Source organism: Seriola lalandi, unplaced genomic scaffold, assembly GCF_002814215.2.
Source record: "Seriola lalandi dorsalis isolate HSWRI2012SDOR001 ecotype SW California unplaced genomic scaffold, Sedor1 jcf7180002054562, whole genome shotgun sequence".
Lineage (NCBI taxonomy): Eukaryota > Metazoa > Chordata > Actinopteri > Carangiformes > Carangidae > Seriola > Seriola lalandi.
The window spans coordinates 554,821-570,102 of NW_019525115.1; the positions used below are offsets into that span (position 1 = coordinate 554,821).

General features: G+C 39.7%; 1 protein-coding gene across 1 annotated transcript in view; it reads left to right on the forward strand.

The window, feature by feature from the left end:
- The first annotated feature begins 7,423 nt into the window (after positions 1 to 7,423).
- Positions 7,424 to 15,282, forward strand: part of LOC147818560 (CUB and sushi domain-containing protein 3-like) — a 293,472-nt gene continuing 285,613 nt past the window's right edge. Inside the window, exons 1-4 of the mRNA XM_087176618.1 lie at positions 7,424 to 7,440; positions 8,666 to 8,910; positions 9,160 to 9,355; positions 9,441 to 9,580. Of these exons, the coding sequence (XP_087032744.1) occupies positions 7,424 to 7,440; positions 8,666 to 8,910; positions 9,160 to 9,355; positions 9,441 to 9,580 (598 nt within the window). The remainder of the gene's footprint in view (positions 7,441 to 8,665; positions 8,911 to 9,159; positions 9,356 to 9,440; positions 9,581 to 15,282) is intronic.

A 15,282-nucleotide genomic window follows, 5' to 3' on the forward strand; every position in this document is an offset into this window, starting at 1 on the left:
ATTGAAGTTTGTGCAATTCTGTTCTATTCGATGCTATTCTTTGCTATTCTGTTCTACGCTACTGCATACTGTCGAGTCAACATGGCAGCCTGGGGGCTGAGACAGCTTCAGAGTAGAGGAGAGAGAGAGAGACGAAAAGATAAAAGCATCATAAGAAACATCGCCGGTGCTGCACTGACATCAGTAAGAGCTATCTATAGGTACTGTAGATGCAGTGCAGTGCAGTGGCAAAACTTTATTGAAATAATCTGCTGTTGTAACTTGTTCATAAGATGTCCTCTAACCAGCTTTTAGTTTCTAATATGCAAAATATAACTTTTTATGGTTGTAATGCAAAACAGTTAACATATCTACAGAAAACATAACAGGACAGAAGATTCTGTGGACTTGACATCCATGGAAACAGCAATTAGGCTGTTTCCAAGCAATATGTTTTTATATATTGGACTTAAAACAGTATGATAGGAAAGCAGTTACAAACAAAAGTTTATTCCTTAACCCCTTTCCAGTTTTGGTGTTCATGCGGGGACATTTGGACCATGCATAGTGCTGAAAGCAGTATACACACACACACACACACACACACACACACACACTTTCATAGACACAGTGCTGCAGTTGGAGATCACTGGCCCTATACACTATAACTTTGCCTAGAGCCAATCTCTACTTTTGTTTCCCTCTCTTGTTTCTTTCTGCTGAGTTTACAAAAATGAGCATCCACACACACATTACCAAGGGATCCATATTTCACACACACACACACACACACACACACACACACACACACACACACACACACACACACACACACACACAGAAAATCCAAAGTTTCAGTCTGAAATTCATAGCAGACACCAAACAAAGAAAGAGACTAAATGCTATAGTCACACACAAGGTCAGTCATCACTCCTAGATCTTCTTCGTCAGCCTTAGATGGACTTCGTCATCCTCAGGCATACTTAGGCTCAGCGTCGCTTTGAGCTGAATGCTAATATTAGAATGCTAACATATAGAGCAATAACAGCAAAATTGAAATATGCTAGAGATGGGCAGTGGATGGCAACCATCTCAAGAAATGCATTTTCTTGACAAAACAAAAAAACACAACAGTTTCAAATGGGTAAACCCTTATGTCACTGTAGAGCCCCCCCCCCCCCCATTGACAACAGACCCTTCTATCATTGGCGGACTGACTAAAAACAACAACACGTATGTTATTTGCATATAGAGCGAAGAAGTAAGAGCTGATCACAAGTGGTCACTCAAGACGTATGTGGAGATGCCTCTTAATGCCAGGTTTGAACAGGGAATTAGTCACCAGGCAACTCTTCTGTGATACTCACACAGATTTAATTTTCAACATTCAGCAACCAGAATACCCTGAGAGTATGGGATGGGTACAAATACTCGAGTACTGGTTGTTGTCATGGTGTGATGTTATTTAGTTTTTTCCAAGGGAAACTGCAGGCTTGAAATGGAGTAATTTAAGTTTAATTTATTATTTATTTTAACAAAACATTTATTTTAACTTTGAATTTATGATTTATTTGATTGAGAGTTTCATGTTAAGCTATACAGTACCGAAGTCCATAAAGTGCCTGTTGTTGAATAAATGCATTACAATTGCACTTGGTTACCATTGTTGGCTATTTATTTACAAAAATTGGGAAGTCTGTGTCCGACTGTTTTTTTTTTTTATTTTTTTTTTATGGTTAAAAAAAATATAAAAATTGCAAGTAATCGAGTACTAATTCACAAGGTAATGTGAGTACTTGAATATTGAAATCACTGAAAATGCCCATCCCTAGTGTGGAGAGGAGCAAGGTGACTGCACTGTCCTGACAGATATCACATACACTGCATAGCGTGCTGTTAAGCCACCCTAGATCAACACTGGGGAAATTCCTTCACCAAGACAGCCCTACTGACGTAAAGTGATATGCAAACATGCAGTCAGTTTGCAAAGATTATAATGTTTAGCATGTAAAATTTAGTATGTTAGTATGGACCTGTAGAGGCCATTAATGTCTGTAACAAATTCAATTCAATTCCATCGATTCGATAATTCATTCTTGACTGAAGTATTGGGCCGAGTCACAGATGGACCAAACAATAAAAATTGTGTTGCCAAAAAAGCAAATATATCTTTGGCTTTCACTCATCTGTTCTACAGGTCAAGCTGTCTGTCGTGTGAAACCAGTCAATCAGTCTCTCTCCAGTGCTTTCTCATTGGACATTTTAGGTAAAACCCAGGGACCAAAATGATGATTAGTTTTATTTTTTTATTTTTTAGAAAATCACTAGTTGAATGACGCTTTTCTTCTCCTTCTCAGATTCGTTCTTGCTCTCCTCTTTTTGCTGCTTTTGCTACTTAAGGGCGACCACACTAAAACCTTGCCTGGCTTGCCTCCATGCTTTCTATGTAATGTTCAGCAGGTGCTTGCATTTGAACCAGCAGCTCTGTAGAGTTTTTACTGTAAAGAGGGTTGAATAGAATTTTAAGAAGGGCCAGGTGGGGACAGGAAGCCAGGCAAGGACTACAGCAGCAACACTGATTTCCACCCAAACCACATCTAAACATCTTTTTATGTTTCTGTCAGGATGTTGTAATGTCAGCCATGTCTACTCTAACACATGTTGCTGCCTTGACTGTCAGCAGGCTGGAAAAGCGGAAGTGAGTAAAGAAAACTGATAGCTTTGGAATGTAAATAGGCGAGGAGGCTGGAAGCATCACTCGCGGACCAGCAACTAAATGAATGGGTGTGTGTGCCAGTTCATCAGTAACACAGCTTTTTGTTGTAGGTTCAGGTTGATCTGGCGATGATGTTTTGTACAGAGAATAATAATATATGTTAGTATTGTGACTATTATACTACTCATGTTTTTGTTCAGTTGAATGGGGGAGTTGGTATGTAATGATTTGTTTTTGCTATAACATGAATGCTGATAATCCATGGGCATCTAAACTGCCATGGTTTTGTCTTTAGTGCGTTGATCTATAAGGTTCTATTTGATTGCTGGCTGTTTATTTTTGCCTCAGTTTTCAGATAGCACCTGCTGACACATGAGTACGGCTACTAAGTGACTGAGTACAAGAAATATGAATTTAGACCAGAGACCTCTCAGACAGAATGGCTTGTGAAAGGGCATGTTGGCAGTGGACAAGTGCCTCAAACGATGTCTTGAATTCTGGGATTTGAACCCTCAACATTTTCCCAGTACGTCTATTATGTTACCCCCATGAAATTTTATACAGAAAAATGAAGATATTATTTTTTGCACTGAAGGCATAAAACTTTCTCTGTATATGGAAATGTGTCCTCTTTAAAAAGCTGTAATTACAACAAGAATAGGTCACACAAGAATACTACCTGAGGGTGATACTTTACAAACACAATGTTGCAGAAAGAGGATGATGTTTGGGTTTTAATGCTGAGAAGCATGAATCAAACTTCACCATGGATTTCTTTGCCTCTCATCTATCCTGACTTTCCTCCTTCTCTGTTTGAAGTCAAAATAAGGCTACAGAGCTTATAAACCCATGATGGATCAAAGTATTAGAAAAAAAAAGAGAGATTCTTTCTGGAGCATGATCTATTCGACTGCATGCCAACTTAAAGAATCAAAATGCCACTCAGGAAAGATGCTGCCACACAATGCGCTCTTGCATAAATTCTGATTTATTGACGTTTTGATGTATTTCTCATGAGGAACTCAAAATATATGCACGAAGGAAGAGGAGGCTTCGTGAGATTTTACATTATACATATACAGATGGTTGTTGGGTGTGCAGTGTAAACTTGATATATTTACTTTTTGTCAGATTAAATGGAAAATAGAGCAGGCTTTGGAAAAGAAAATTTAATTTTTAATTTATGTAATCTGTTTTATTTAAATATGGTCGTACTCCTGTCTCTAATTACAAATATATTTCCATTACTTCCAGCGTCATAAACATCCTCTATCTTCAAGGCTTGAGCCAGCGCTACTGTAATGTGTTTGGGTTTGTGCGCACATGCATGCATCCATGCATATGCATTTGTACTCTTGCGTCTCTGCTTAAAATTTATTGCATGGGATCAGAGTTTCCAATTATGTATCTACATCTACCTCTGGCTGTTACATAATTAATATTTCAAATGCACACAGGCAGAGGAAGTAATTTGTTTGTCAGATTAAAGCTACATGTTGAATTTTTGTTAGTGTGGTGCTTACAGAGTGGCAGTGCTGATCTGTCAGATGCCCACTTGTTTGGCTGACATTCACATGGGACTAATATATATTTCCCTGTGAGATGTGTCATTGAAGCTGAAGCATTGAAACTGAAGCATTAATCGACTGACTTGATCGACTTTTGTGGCTTTTTAGTTTTGACACTATGACTACGTTTCACATGAACATGTGGAAGTGTGAGTTTGAATAGAAGACATGGAATACAGGACTATAAAACGTACTACAGTGCTGATCCAGGAGAACTGAAACCACACTTACTGAAACACTGATCTGAGGTGCCACATTGAAAGACATCAAGATTTTGTCTATAGAACAAGCATTACCATGTATAGCCTTTTATATGTAGTGGTGTGTACACATATTCTTTCTTCAATAATTCTGAGCTCAGAGATAGTGAAGCAGGACAGGTTGAGCCTGACTGGCTGCCTCAGTTTTTTGTCTTACTTGTTGTCTTTGGTGTCTGATTTTCACATCTCACTGCAATTTACATCTTCTGTGATGTTAACATCCATCAGGTTGTGCTGTTTAAGTGTTTGACATTCCATTCTTGTCTTCTTGTCTGGGGTGAACACATTTACAACTCAGGAAGAACTTGTGAAGTCACTGTGTGTATGATTTAATGAATAAATTTTTTATTTTTATTTTTTACAGTAAGAATTTTTTTAACTCTGGGTCTTCTATGTTGAGTTTTGTGTGACCTCCCTGTGTTTCTGTGGAAATACTCTTACGTTCCAAAGAATGTAAGTCAAGTGGACTGGACACTGTGTGTTGCCCTTTGGCATGAATGCGAGACAGTGTATGAGTCTGCAGTGCTTCAGTGATTGGCTGGTGACCTCTCCAAGATGTCATGGTGCACTCCACTCAGCGCAAACTGAAAAAGGCTGCTTCATCCTTTTCAGACAATCCTTTTCAACTGTAATATATTCTTCTAGCAGAATCCAAGAATATAACAAACTAGGGCTCTATAAATATAGTACCTAATTTTAACACTATCAGTGAATAGCAAGATATAGGTTAGCAGAAATGTGTAAAACTTGAGTTTAAAATCCACTTATCAAGCTTTACCTATTATTGTACCTCACTAAAGATAGGCACATAAAAACAAACAAATGCAAACACACATTAATGAGCAAATATGCATAGACTGGGGTTTCCATCATTTGAAAAAACAAACATTTAACAGAGAAAAATGAAACCACTTTATGGGTTACTGTGGGAAAATGTAACTTTTCTAAAAGCCTATTTTGAGAATGTTTTTTTTAGGTGGCAAATGTTCTCCAGACTACATATTGTGTTTTGGAATGAAAACATCCAGTTCGTTTGATCAGAAGCTTTACTTGCCACTTTGTTTAATACTGTTCTAAGCAAACAAAACACCCAAGTATTAACCCTAAGATAAAGGGCTAACCTTGTGCAGAGCAGCTTCTCGTCCCCAGATGGGAGATATGTCCCGTTCATCTGGCCTCTTTCAGATATACTCACAGTATTTTGTGTTTACTCAGATTTCCAGAGCCTTGCATAAACTTTGCATATATCATCAATTGATTTAAATTAATGAAAGAAAAACCTGTGCCCAACCTTGTCGCAAATTTCCGTTTTACATTTATTCTCTCTCTTCTCATTTCTGCCCTCAGCTCTCCACAAAAGCATTGAGCATATGAGCCAAAGCGTGCATTAGTTGGGTTGCCAGAATTAATGATTTGCATTTCCGGATCTTGCTCAGTACAGAGTTAATCAGTGCTGAGGGTTAAATATAAAAGGTCTGTTCTCGTAATACTGGACAGCCTGTGTCTATATTTTATTAATTCAGGGATTATTATCAAAGCATGCATGCTTTTTTTTCAGCAGCAGCCCCATTGACCTTTATACTGCACACACTGACCTCTGGGAGCTGCCCTATAGACTCGGAGTCCTTTAATGTCAGCTGACCAAAGCAGTTTGGGGTTAATTGTCCTGTTCAAGGGCACATTAATTTTAGTAACTTAACAAGGGCAAACCTATGGTTACATGCCCCTCCATTTAACCTTAAAAGATACTCAGAGCACAGATTTTGTATGTGTAGCATACTGTATGTCCACATAGATTGTGTCTTACACAGTAAATACTTGAAAAGCATCTTTTTTCTAGATTCAAAATAGAATGGTATGAATGATGTTAAATAAAAGATGCATTTATTCTTGTATTACATACTTGCAGTCCACAGGACACTTTGACACACTGGCGCCGACACAGCTGCCATTTTCACCAGAAGTCACAGTAATTGTCAAATTTAGGCAAAGCTTGTATAGTCTTTTTCACATCTCACATCCTGCTTTTAAAACAAAAGACACATTGAGGTCACTGAGTGGCACGTTTAAGTCCCTGAAAATTTGTTCTTCTGTTGCCTCTGTTCTTCCTCTTTGATAGTTTTTTCTTGAATACTGAGTTGAGAGGTGTGTTGAGAAAAGAGAGCTTCAAGGAGCAAGGTGGCACTGACACATCCTCTTGCACTGAGCATATCATTTTTCCACATGGGTCGTCTATTTTTGTGAAGAGTCCTGCTTTCTGAGTTGGGAGCATCACCTGCTGCTACTGTATGGCATGTTGCCCCTTAACAAACATTATAATTGGGCACACCCAAATTGAGTGCCCAGTCACACAAAGCAGGAGGTTGAGGACTTAGTGACCATCATTACTGCATTGGCCAATAAAGTAAAATTCATGAACAAATACAAATTTCAGTTCACCATGACCTTCCAAGAAGTATTGGACTGTGAAATGTTTTGTTTTAATCATGTACTGATTTTTTTTTTTTTTTTTTTAGATGAACAAAATACAAGGACACGGCTAATGGGGTGAATGCTATATTAATTTAATGGGGTGGGAGGGGACAGTTGTTCATGAGCAAAATTTTACAAATGTGTCCAGATCATAAGACTGCAGGAACAGTGACCACTTAATGACCTCTGGTTAGGGCATCTCAGGCTATGCAGAAAAGTCAGTAGGTTGTGGTCTGTATAGACCACCACTGGAGTCACACCCAACCCCACTTAAACTGAAAAATGCTGCAGAGCTCTGATCAAAACAAGGGCCTCCTTCTCAGTCACTGAGTAGTTTAACTGGTGTCTGTTAAACTTTTTAGAAAAAAACTGACTGCCCTGTCTACTCCCTGCTCATCTGCCTGCATCAACACAGCTCCTGCTCCAACATGGCTGGCATCCACCTGTAAGACAAAAGCATGATCAAAGCGGGGTGCAACCAGCACTGTTGCTGAACACAAAAGAGACTTGACATTATCGAAAGCTTCTTGGCACCTGGTTGACCACACAAACTGAACCCTGGCCTTCAGCATGTCAGTGAGTGGCGCCACCATGGTTGAAATATTCCTACAAAAACGATAATAACCCACCATCCCAAGAAATTTCATGAGCTCCTTTTTAGTGGTAGGCTGTGGAAACTGCTCAACTGCCAACACCTTGGCATGCACAGGAGCCACATGCCCCTGTCCAACCACCCGACCCAAGTAAGTAACCGTTGCCCGAGCAAACTCGCACTTTACAAGATTTACCCTGAGCTTCACCTCTGCCAATCGGTCAAACAATGCTCTAACCCTATGCATGTGCGAAAACCAAGAATCTAGACACTAAATCATCTAAATAAACTGCGCAGCCACCACATGATTCATCAGGTGCTGTAAAGTGGTCGGTGCATTTCTTAACCCAAATCGCATTGCTTTATAGGAGTACAGCCCAGATGGAGTGATAAAAGCTGCCACTTCCTGTGCTCTTTGGGATAATGGCACCTGCCAGTAACCTTTCAGCATATCAAATTAGCTGACATATTTTGCAGCTCCAACCTGGTCTACACAATCCTCCATGCGAGGTAATGGAAAGCAGTCTGGTTTTGTCACCTTGTTGACCTTTCGAAAATCAGAACAGAACCTGGGTGTGTTATCACTTTTAGGTAGTAACAGACATGGAGAAGCCCAGCTTGATGAAGATGGTTCTGCAAGCAGAGGGAAGTTCATTTTGGCCATCTGGGTCTTCGGATATTGTCAGTAATTTACGCCTTTTGCCCAAGTTCAATGAGAAGGATCCAGATGTCTTTTTCTCCCTGTTTGAGCGGATCACGCAGGCTAGAAATTGGTCAGATTCAGAACAGCAGATTCAGAACAGCACAGGAAGCGTTTGCATCTTTGTGTGATGAGAACCTAACCTATAAGTCAGTCGAGGCTGCTGTACTGAAGGCCTATGAATTAGTCCCAGCGATTTAGGACATAGGGAAAAAAAGGCTATCCATTCGCATATGGAGTTTGCGAGGGAGCTCACTAATCATTTTAATCATTGGTTTACAGCTTCTGATGTAGATGGTTTTGAGAGCTTGTGCAATTTGGTCATCTTGGAGCAGTTTAAGAGCTCTCTGCCTTGTCGTGTTGCCACATACCTTACAGAACTAAGGTTAAGACTGCCACTGAGGCTGCAGGTTTGGCCGATGAGTATGTACCCATTCATAAAAAACGGCCAGGTGAGCTTGTGCGGGACCTGGTGGCGTGCAAGGATGAGGGTGTGAAGTCGCCTGTTTGTTTTGGAGGTAGTTCAACTAAGAGGTCCCAGGGGGCACCTGGAAGAGGAGACAATTTCTGCAATATCTGCTGTGAGGTAGGACATTGGAAGTCAGACTGCCCAATACGGAGGGGTAAGAAGCAGCATGTTGGAGGTGGGCGTGTGAAATCAGCTGGACTGGCTGCTAATATTGCTGGTTCTGTGGATGTGAGAATGTGGTAGGATGTGCATGTAGAGTCTGGCATTAAAGAGTCCTATTTGCCTTTTGTCAGGGAAGGGTTTGTGACACAGATGGGTCATGACATTAAAGTGCCCAATAAGATTTTGAGAGATATAGGTGCTCTCAATTCCTATGTTTTGGAATCCATTTTGCCATTTTCAGAGAAGACTGATACTGGGGATAAAGTCCTTATGAGGGGAATGGGGTTGACTGTGTTGCCTGTCCTGGTCCATAAGATGAACCTGGATTGTGACTTGGTTAAGGGTGAGGTGTCTATTGCTGTTAGACCAGCGTTACCAGTGGAGGGCATTGATGTCATCCTGGGTAATGACTTGGCTGGCAGTTACACGAGTGATGAGTCGGGCTGAGTCTAAGGGAGAAGAATGTGAAGTTGAGACTACTTTGCCATGTGTACCTGATGTTCCTTTGTCTGTGTCTCACAGTGAGTTACGAAGTGAACAGAGAGCTGACCCATCTTTAGAGGAGCTGTTTGGGTCTGTGTTGTCAGCCGGTGCGATGAAAAATGTAGCCAGTGGCTACTTTCTTCAGGATGGCATTTCGGTAAGGAAGTGGTTGCCCCATGGTGAGGATTTTGTTGGGGATCCCATCTTTCAAGTGGTAGTTCCATCTAAATTTTGGAGTCATGTGTTAAGTCTTGCTCACAATGGTTCGGGGCACATGGGTGTCCGTAAAATATGACAGGAATTTGCGCCATTTTTTCTGGCCAAGATTTAAAAAGAATGATTCTATGCACATTAAATACTGTAGTACTTGTCAGCTAACTGGTAAGCCAAATCAAGTTATTAAACCAGCTCCGTTGCAGCCGATTCCTGCTATCAGTCAGCTATTTAAGTACCTTATCATTGATTGTGTAGGACAACTCCTGCGTGCAAAGTTGGGGAGCCAGTATTTGTTAAATGTTATGTGTCAAAGCACTACGTACCTGGCAGCTTATCCTTTGCACACAATGACTGCAAAGTCTGTGGTTAAGGCCTTCGCGCAGTTTATATCTGTGTTTGGCATCCCCAGGGTCATCCAGAGTGACCAGGGATCAAATTTTTTCTCGAAACTGTGGGCCCAAGTGTTGAAACTGCTGGAAATCAAGCACAACCAGTCGTCGGCTTAACTCCAAAGCACCTTGACTCTGTGCATGGTAAGCGGACGACTGGTTGTGATTGATTCCCAGCAGTTTCAACACTTCAGTTTACAGCAGTTCACAACAGTTTAGGACATGGACATATACTGTAGTTTTATGTGGAAATATTAGGTGAATGTACAGTAGAAATGGGATGTCTATCAAGTGCACAGGGGTGACGAACTGCTGCAAGAATCAGGCAACACTTACTTTTATTCTGTACAGGATTTGAACACCTGATGTCGCGCAGTATGAGTACCTGTGAAAAGATCACTGAAAGCCTTGAAAGATTGACTGTATTTGTTCTATCCTGGCAAGGGGGCATTCTTCAGCTTTAGAGACTGTTATACTGAAAGATAACATCATTAGAAATACAGTATACAACAAAACTGAGTACACCCCCGATCAATATCACTAAAGTATTTGTTGCCAAAGCCCAATTTTTTCTTTTTTTCATATTTTGTATCTCTGCCTTGATGATAGATCTGTGGAAAAAATTCTGCCATTCTTCACAGATGATTCTTTTCAGCTGCCATTGTTCTACTCAGTTGTTCAGTAATATTGGATTGCAGTCAGGGGACATACTTGGCTAGGTCATAGTCTTCACTTTTTTCATCTTTAAAAGCTGTTGTGTGATTTTTGCAGTGTGTTTGGCATCACTGTCAAGTTGAAAGAATTCCTCTCCTGCCAAGCTTCTTGAGACTGGGAGCCTTTCATTCAGTGTTTTATCCAAACTTACATTCATAGTGCCATCTATAAAACCTTTAGCACTCTTGCAGGCCCATATCAGCTCTCTCCCGCCTCCATGTTTCACTCCCACCTCTTTGTCGGCAGTGTGCAGGCACTCTGGTAGTCTTGGCCAGGTCCACGGCATAAACATGAACCCCAACTGATCCAAACAAATTTATTTTGGTTTCATCGGACCAAAGAATATGCTGCCAACATTCATCAGGCTTCTTTTCATGTTGTTGAGCAAAGTTTAATTTTGTAGTTTTGTGCAGTTTCAGTTTCCTTTACACTGTCTCTGCAATCACTGAAAGACTAATTTCCACACATAATCCATGTGCCAGGTCAGAACCACTTACCCATCTGTTTTTCAGTGCAACATTGCGTGAATGGTGAATTGTGATTGGCATAGTTTTTTGAGGATAGTTACATATATATTGATAGCATGACTCTTCATATACCTCTTTACCACACCTGCAACTGTCTCGGCTTATGTTCAGTAGCCTTCTAATGCTCCTGTACCCTCTCCCATCTTTGAAGTCTCACAAACTGGCTCCTTACTTGTTCAGGCAATTCCTTGCCATGTGGATGCCATGTAGCATTAGACACAACACAGGCCAGTTTTGGCCACAGTCACAGATGAGAAAGCTGTGGTGTTCACTGGTTCTTTTGTAACTTTGTTCATGCAGTTTGCCTTTATTGGGAATCTCATGTATACTTACTTTTGCTGCAGTGATCACAGGTTAACTGTATTTTGTTGCAAGTAACAGGTGTACTCATTTTTGGCTTATTGAGGTTGTATTCTTATTTTCAAAGCAGACCATCTTATCTGTTTGTTTTTAATCATACACGGATGAAATACTCTACACTTCAACTTAAAAATAAAATGGTTGTTGTAAAGTGATACAATTTCTGAATCATTTAACATTTTCATGATATTGGACAGGGGTGTTGTCAGTTTTGTTGTAGACTGTATGTATAAGTGACCACCACAAACAACACTGGTTTAATGTTAAACACAATAATCCCATAAACCTCTGGTTCTGAAATTGTAAATTACTTTATGTTAAATAATCCTCATTTACTCAAATTTTGTCTTTTTTTTCCTTTTAATTCCTGCAATTAACACTGCTTTTGCATTCAGTTGCCTCCACTAAACTATGTTTTGGCGAACCAAGACCTTGTATCAATGGTCAACAGCTAATTTGGAAATATTTTGTGAGCTATAACCTTGAGGTTTGGATACAAGATAATCAGAAGTTATGTTGTCCAACCTTAGATGAGTCCAAGAAAAGGTTGATGGGCACTAACCTTGACGACTTGTGTGAGCCACGAATAATGTGTCACTGAACTCGGTCATGGATGGTATGGAGGCAAGTCTCTTTAAAGCTGTTTGAATTTTAGTGTTGATTTTTAAAACGACTGAGAACAAAATTCCTTTAATCATTCAGTCTCTTTCATCCTTTAATCATTCTGTTTCTTTTGATCTTGGGAACTAATTTCATCTCTACCTGTAACTAACTCTATTCTGTAACACAGAATTGTTTCAAAGGACTTCTGTTTTTCTTTGTTTGAGTGGATGTGCACAGCAGTAGCAATATATTTTCTCATAAAATATTTATTTATATATCCAGGTTTTGTCCACTCCCAGTTGTGTCTACTTTGATATCTCACTTATTGTCTCCATAAGTAGCCTCCTAGTATCCAGTGATTAAAGTTTAGGAACTCTATTAAATATGCTTTATTAAATTTGGTGTGTTTATTAACTCTGTAATTTTTCCATTGAGGGTGTCTCCTCACCTGTTAGGTATAAATATGCAATATTTGGTGTGATCGTGCTTCCCAATGGAAGAATTCAATTAGTGTTGTTGACCTCAGCATTTCTCCTAGAATCCCCTGCCAAATGTTAGCTGGATTTATATACATGTTTTCGGCAATTAATGCTCCACATGGTTGACTGTGAATTTGTTGTTCTGTTGTTAATTGCAGAGATTCCTGCCTTAGTTTTGTGGCAATAGGACAGATTAGACTTTCATTGTTCATACATAGGAAATAAATGAAGTGACACTACATTGAAAAAAAAAAACCCCATCTGCAACAGCATTTAAAAAAGGTAGTGGACGACAACAACAATGTGCCATACCTTGATGGAAGTCTTTTATTTTTAATTTGAAGATGTGCAAATCATAAAAGTAAATGTCAAAGACTTAGGTCCTTAGAATGGGAACTTAGAGAAACTACTGTACTGTATAACATATAATTACCTGTCCTTGGCATATAGAAACTTGGCGAAACATAAAAACCATAAAGAAGTAAAATTATTCACATTTCTGTTGAAGGCCATCATGAATACCCTCCAGTGACATGAGAATATCTACTGGCTTATATAGAGAACCCAATAGAACACTGTTCTAGTGGCAACTGAGGAAGCTCATTGTTCATCAGTCCTCACAGTCAGCACTATTCCAAGCCGTCATCATGCCCTGAAGTTATCTGATATGACTGCACCTACTCCTTTTCCAAGGACAAGCTTCAGTGCGCTGTTTGCACTGCTGAGCTGTTCAGACGCCCCTCCATCTAGTAGCGTTATGATATAACTCAGAACTGGAGAAAGGGGCAGTACCTTGAATAGTTTTCAGAGCCATTTGTCCTGACAAGAATGTATACTACAAAGTGAATTTCAATTTTATTGTACAAGAATGATAAAGACATTGATTACAGGTGCAAAAACTGGTAGGTAGCCTTATACAGAATTTTGGTATTAGCCTGTCAAAGATTCTTCAAAAACTCCTGTTTATTTGATGAACTTTGTGATTGCACTATATTTGTTTGCTCAAGGACAGTCCCAACAGATATATCCGTGCATCAACCCCACTCTGCACTGCCTCTAGACTTTATTCAAATTCGTACAGTTTACACATTCAGAATATCATATAGTAGACAGTAGGTAATGACATCTATCAGTCAGAGAGGTAAGATTAGAGGTAAGACTGTGTCATATACAGTATATGAGCAAGTAGCTGACATACATTATGATTCATCCTTCTCTTTTAGGTTATGACAACATTTTTTAACAGTGTTTAAAAGTGTGAAAAAATGCCAACCACAACTTGGCAGGATCCAAGCTGATGGAACAGTGTCAGCTCCATCGGGTGAACCTGGTTCTGTCATATGGCCTCACAGCCTCATCCGTTACACTACCATTTAGAACAATCATGAAATCTAATGAATCCCGCAAGATGGCTGGCCACTGCGCAATGACACCATGGTGCATTATTCTGGGGCTCTGGACCAGGTTTTATTTGTCCAAATTCAGCCAATGTCATTTTTGTTCCCTGCAACATAAATACCAACTTCTAAAGCTCATTCTGCCACAGAGAAGTGGATTAACTCTTGACACTAGTTTGTTTATTTGTATCTATCCTACAAGAGTCAACTAATCCCCAACAGAAATTCAACACTATTAGAAAATCCAGTGATAATATTTAGCTGCCTGAAACTCCAACTGTAACTCCAAAGGCTTTAAAAGTGTAACTCTGACTATATAGCCTAACCCAACTTTACAGCTGACTTATCTGGACACACATAAACCTGTAGACCATAATTACTCATTAATTTAATAGTTACTTGCTATTCAAATGCGCAAGTTAAAGTGTGTCCACTTCAATGTAAAATCATGATCATGATTTTCAAACTAGTTCCTATTGTCACATTAAATAATCTGTCAGGTTTTTGACTATTTTGGCACTCTTAAAAATGTTGTTGTTTTCAAGTGGTGTTAGAATTAGCTATCTGTACACTTATTTTCAGGTTTTTCTCTTTTTGTGTGTGTGTGCGTGTGTGTGTGTGTGTGTGCATTTGCTTGTGTGTACATTGTATTTGTGGGTTTTTGTGTGCACTGTGTAGCACATTACTGTCTATATGCCTTAGTATGTGTGCTTTCTTATCCCTGTAAAAGAGAAGATGGAATGGAAAAATGTTCAATCTTCTGCCTATTTGACTGCCTCAATAGTCTCCTCTCACATGAAGATATTGCACTTTTTCCCTATTTAAAATGTGTCTGCTGTGTACTTGACGAATGTGTACATTGGGTGATTTTTTTTATTTCTTTTTTTTGCCTCCTAATGCTGTGTGTGTGTGTGTGTGTGTGTGTGTGTGTGTGCGCGCATGTATAGGTGATCCAGAATGACAGTTGAAGGCTGTGTGAGCCAAGCACAGTTGACTTCAAAGATCCCAACTCGGGTGGATTTACTCCATACTGGTATATAGGTCAATACACTTGCCTGTGTTTGCACATACCATAGACTGTAAATAAAAATGGATGGAGCTTCCGTGACGTCACCCACAGGTTTCTGAAGAGCGGTTTTGAAGCTCAGAGTGGGCTGCTTCACTGCCGCCATCTTCGTAGCGCCTGTCTCTCCCTA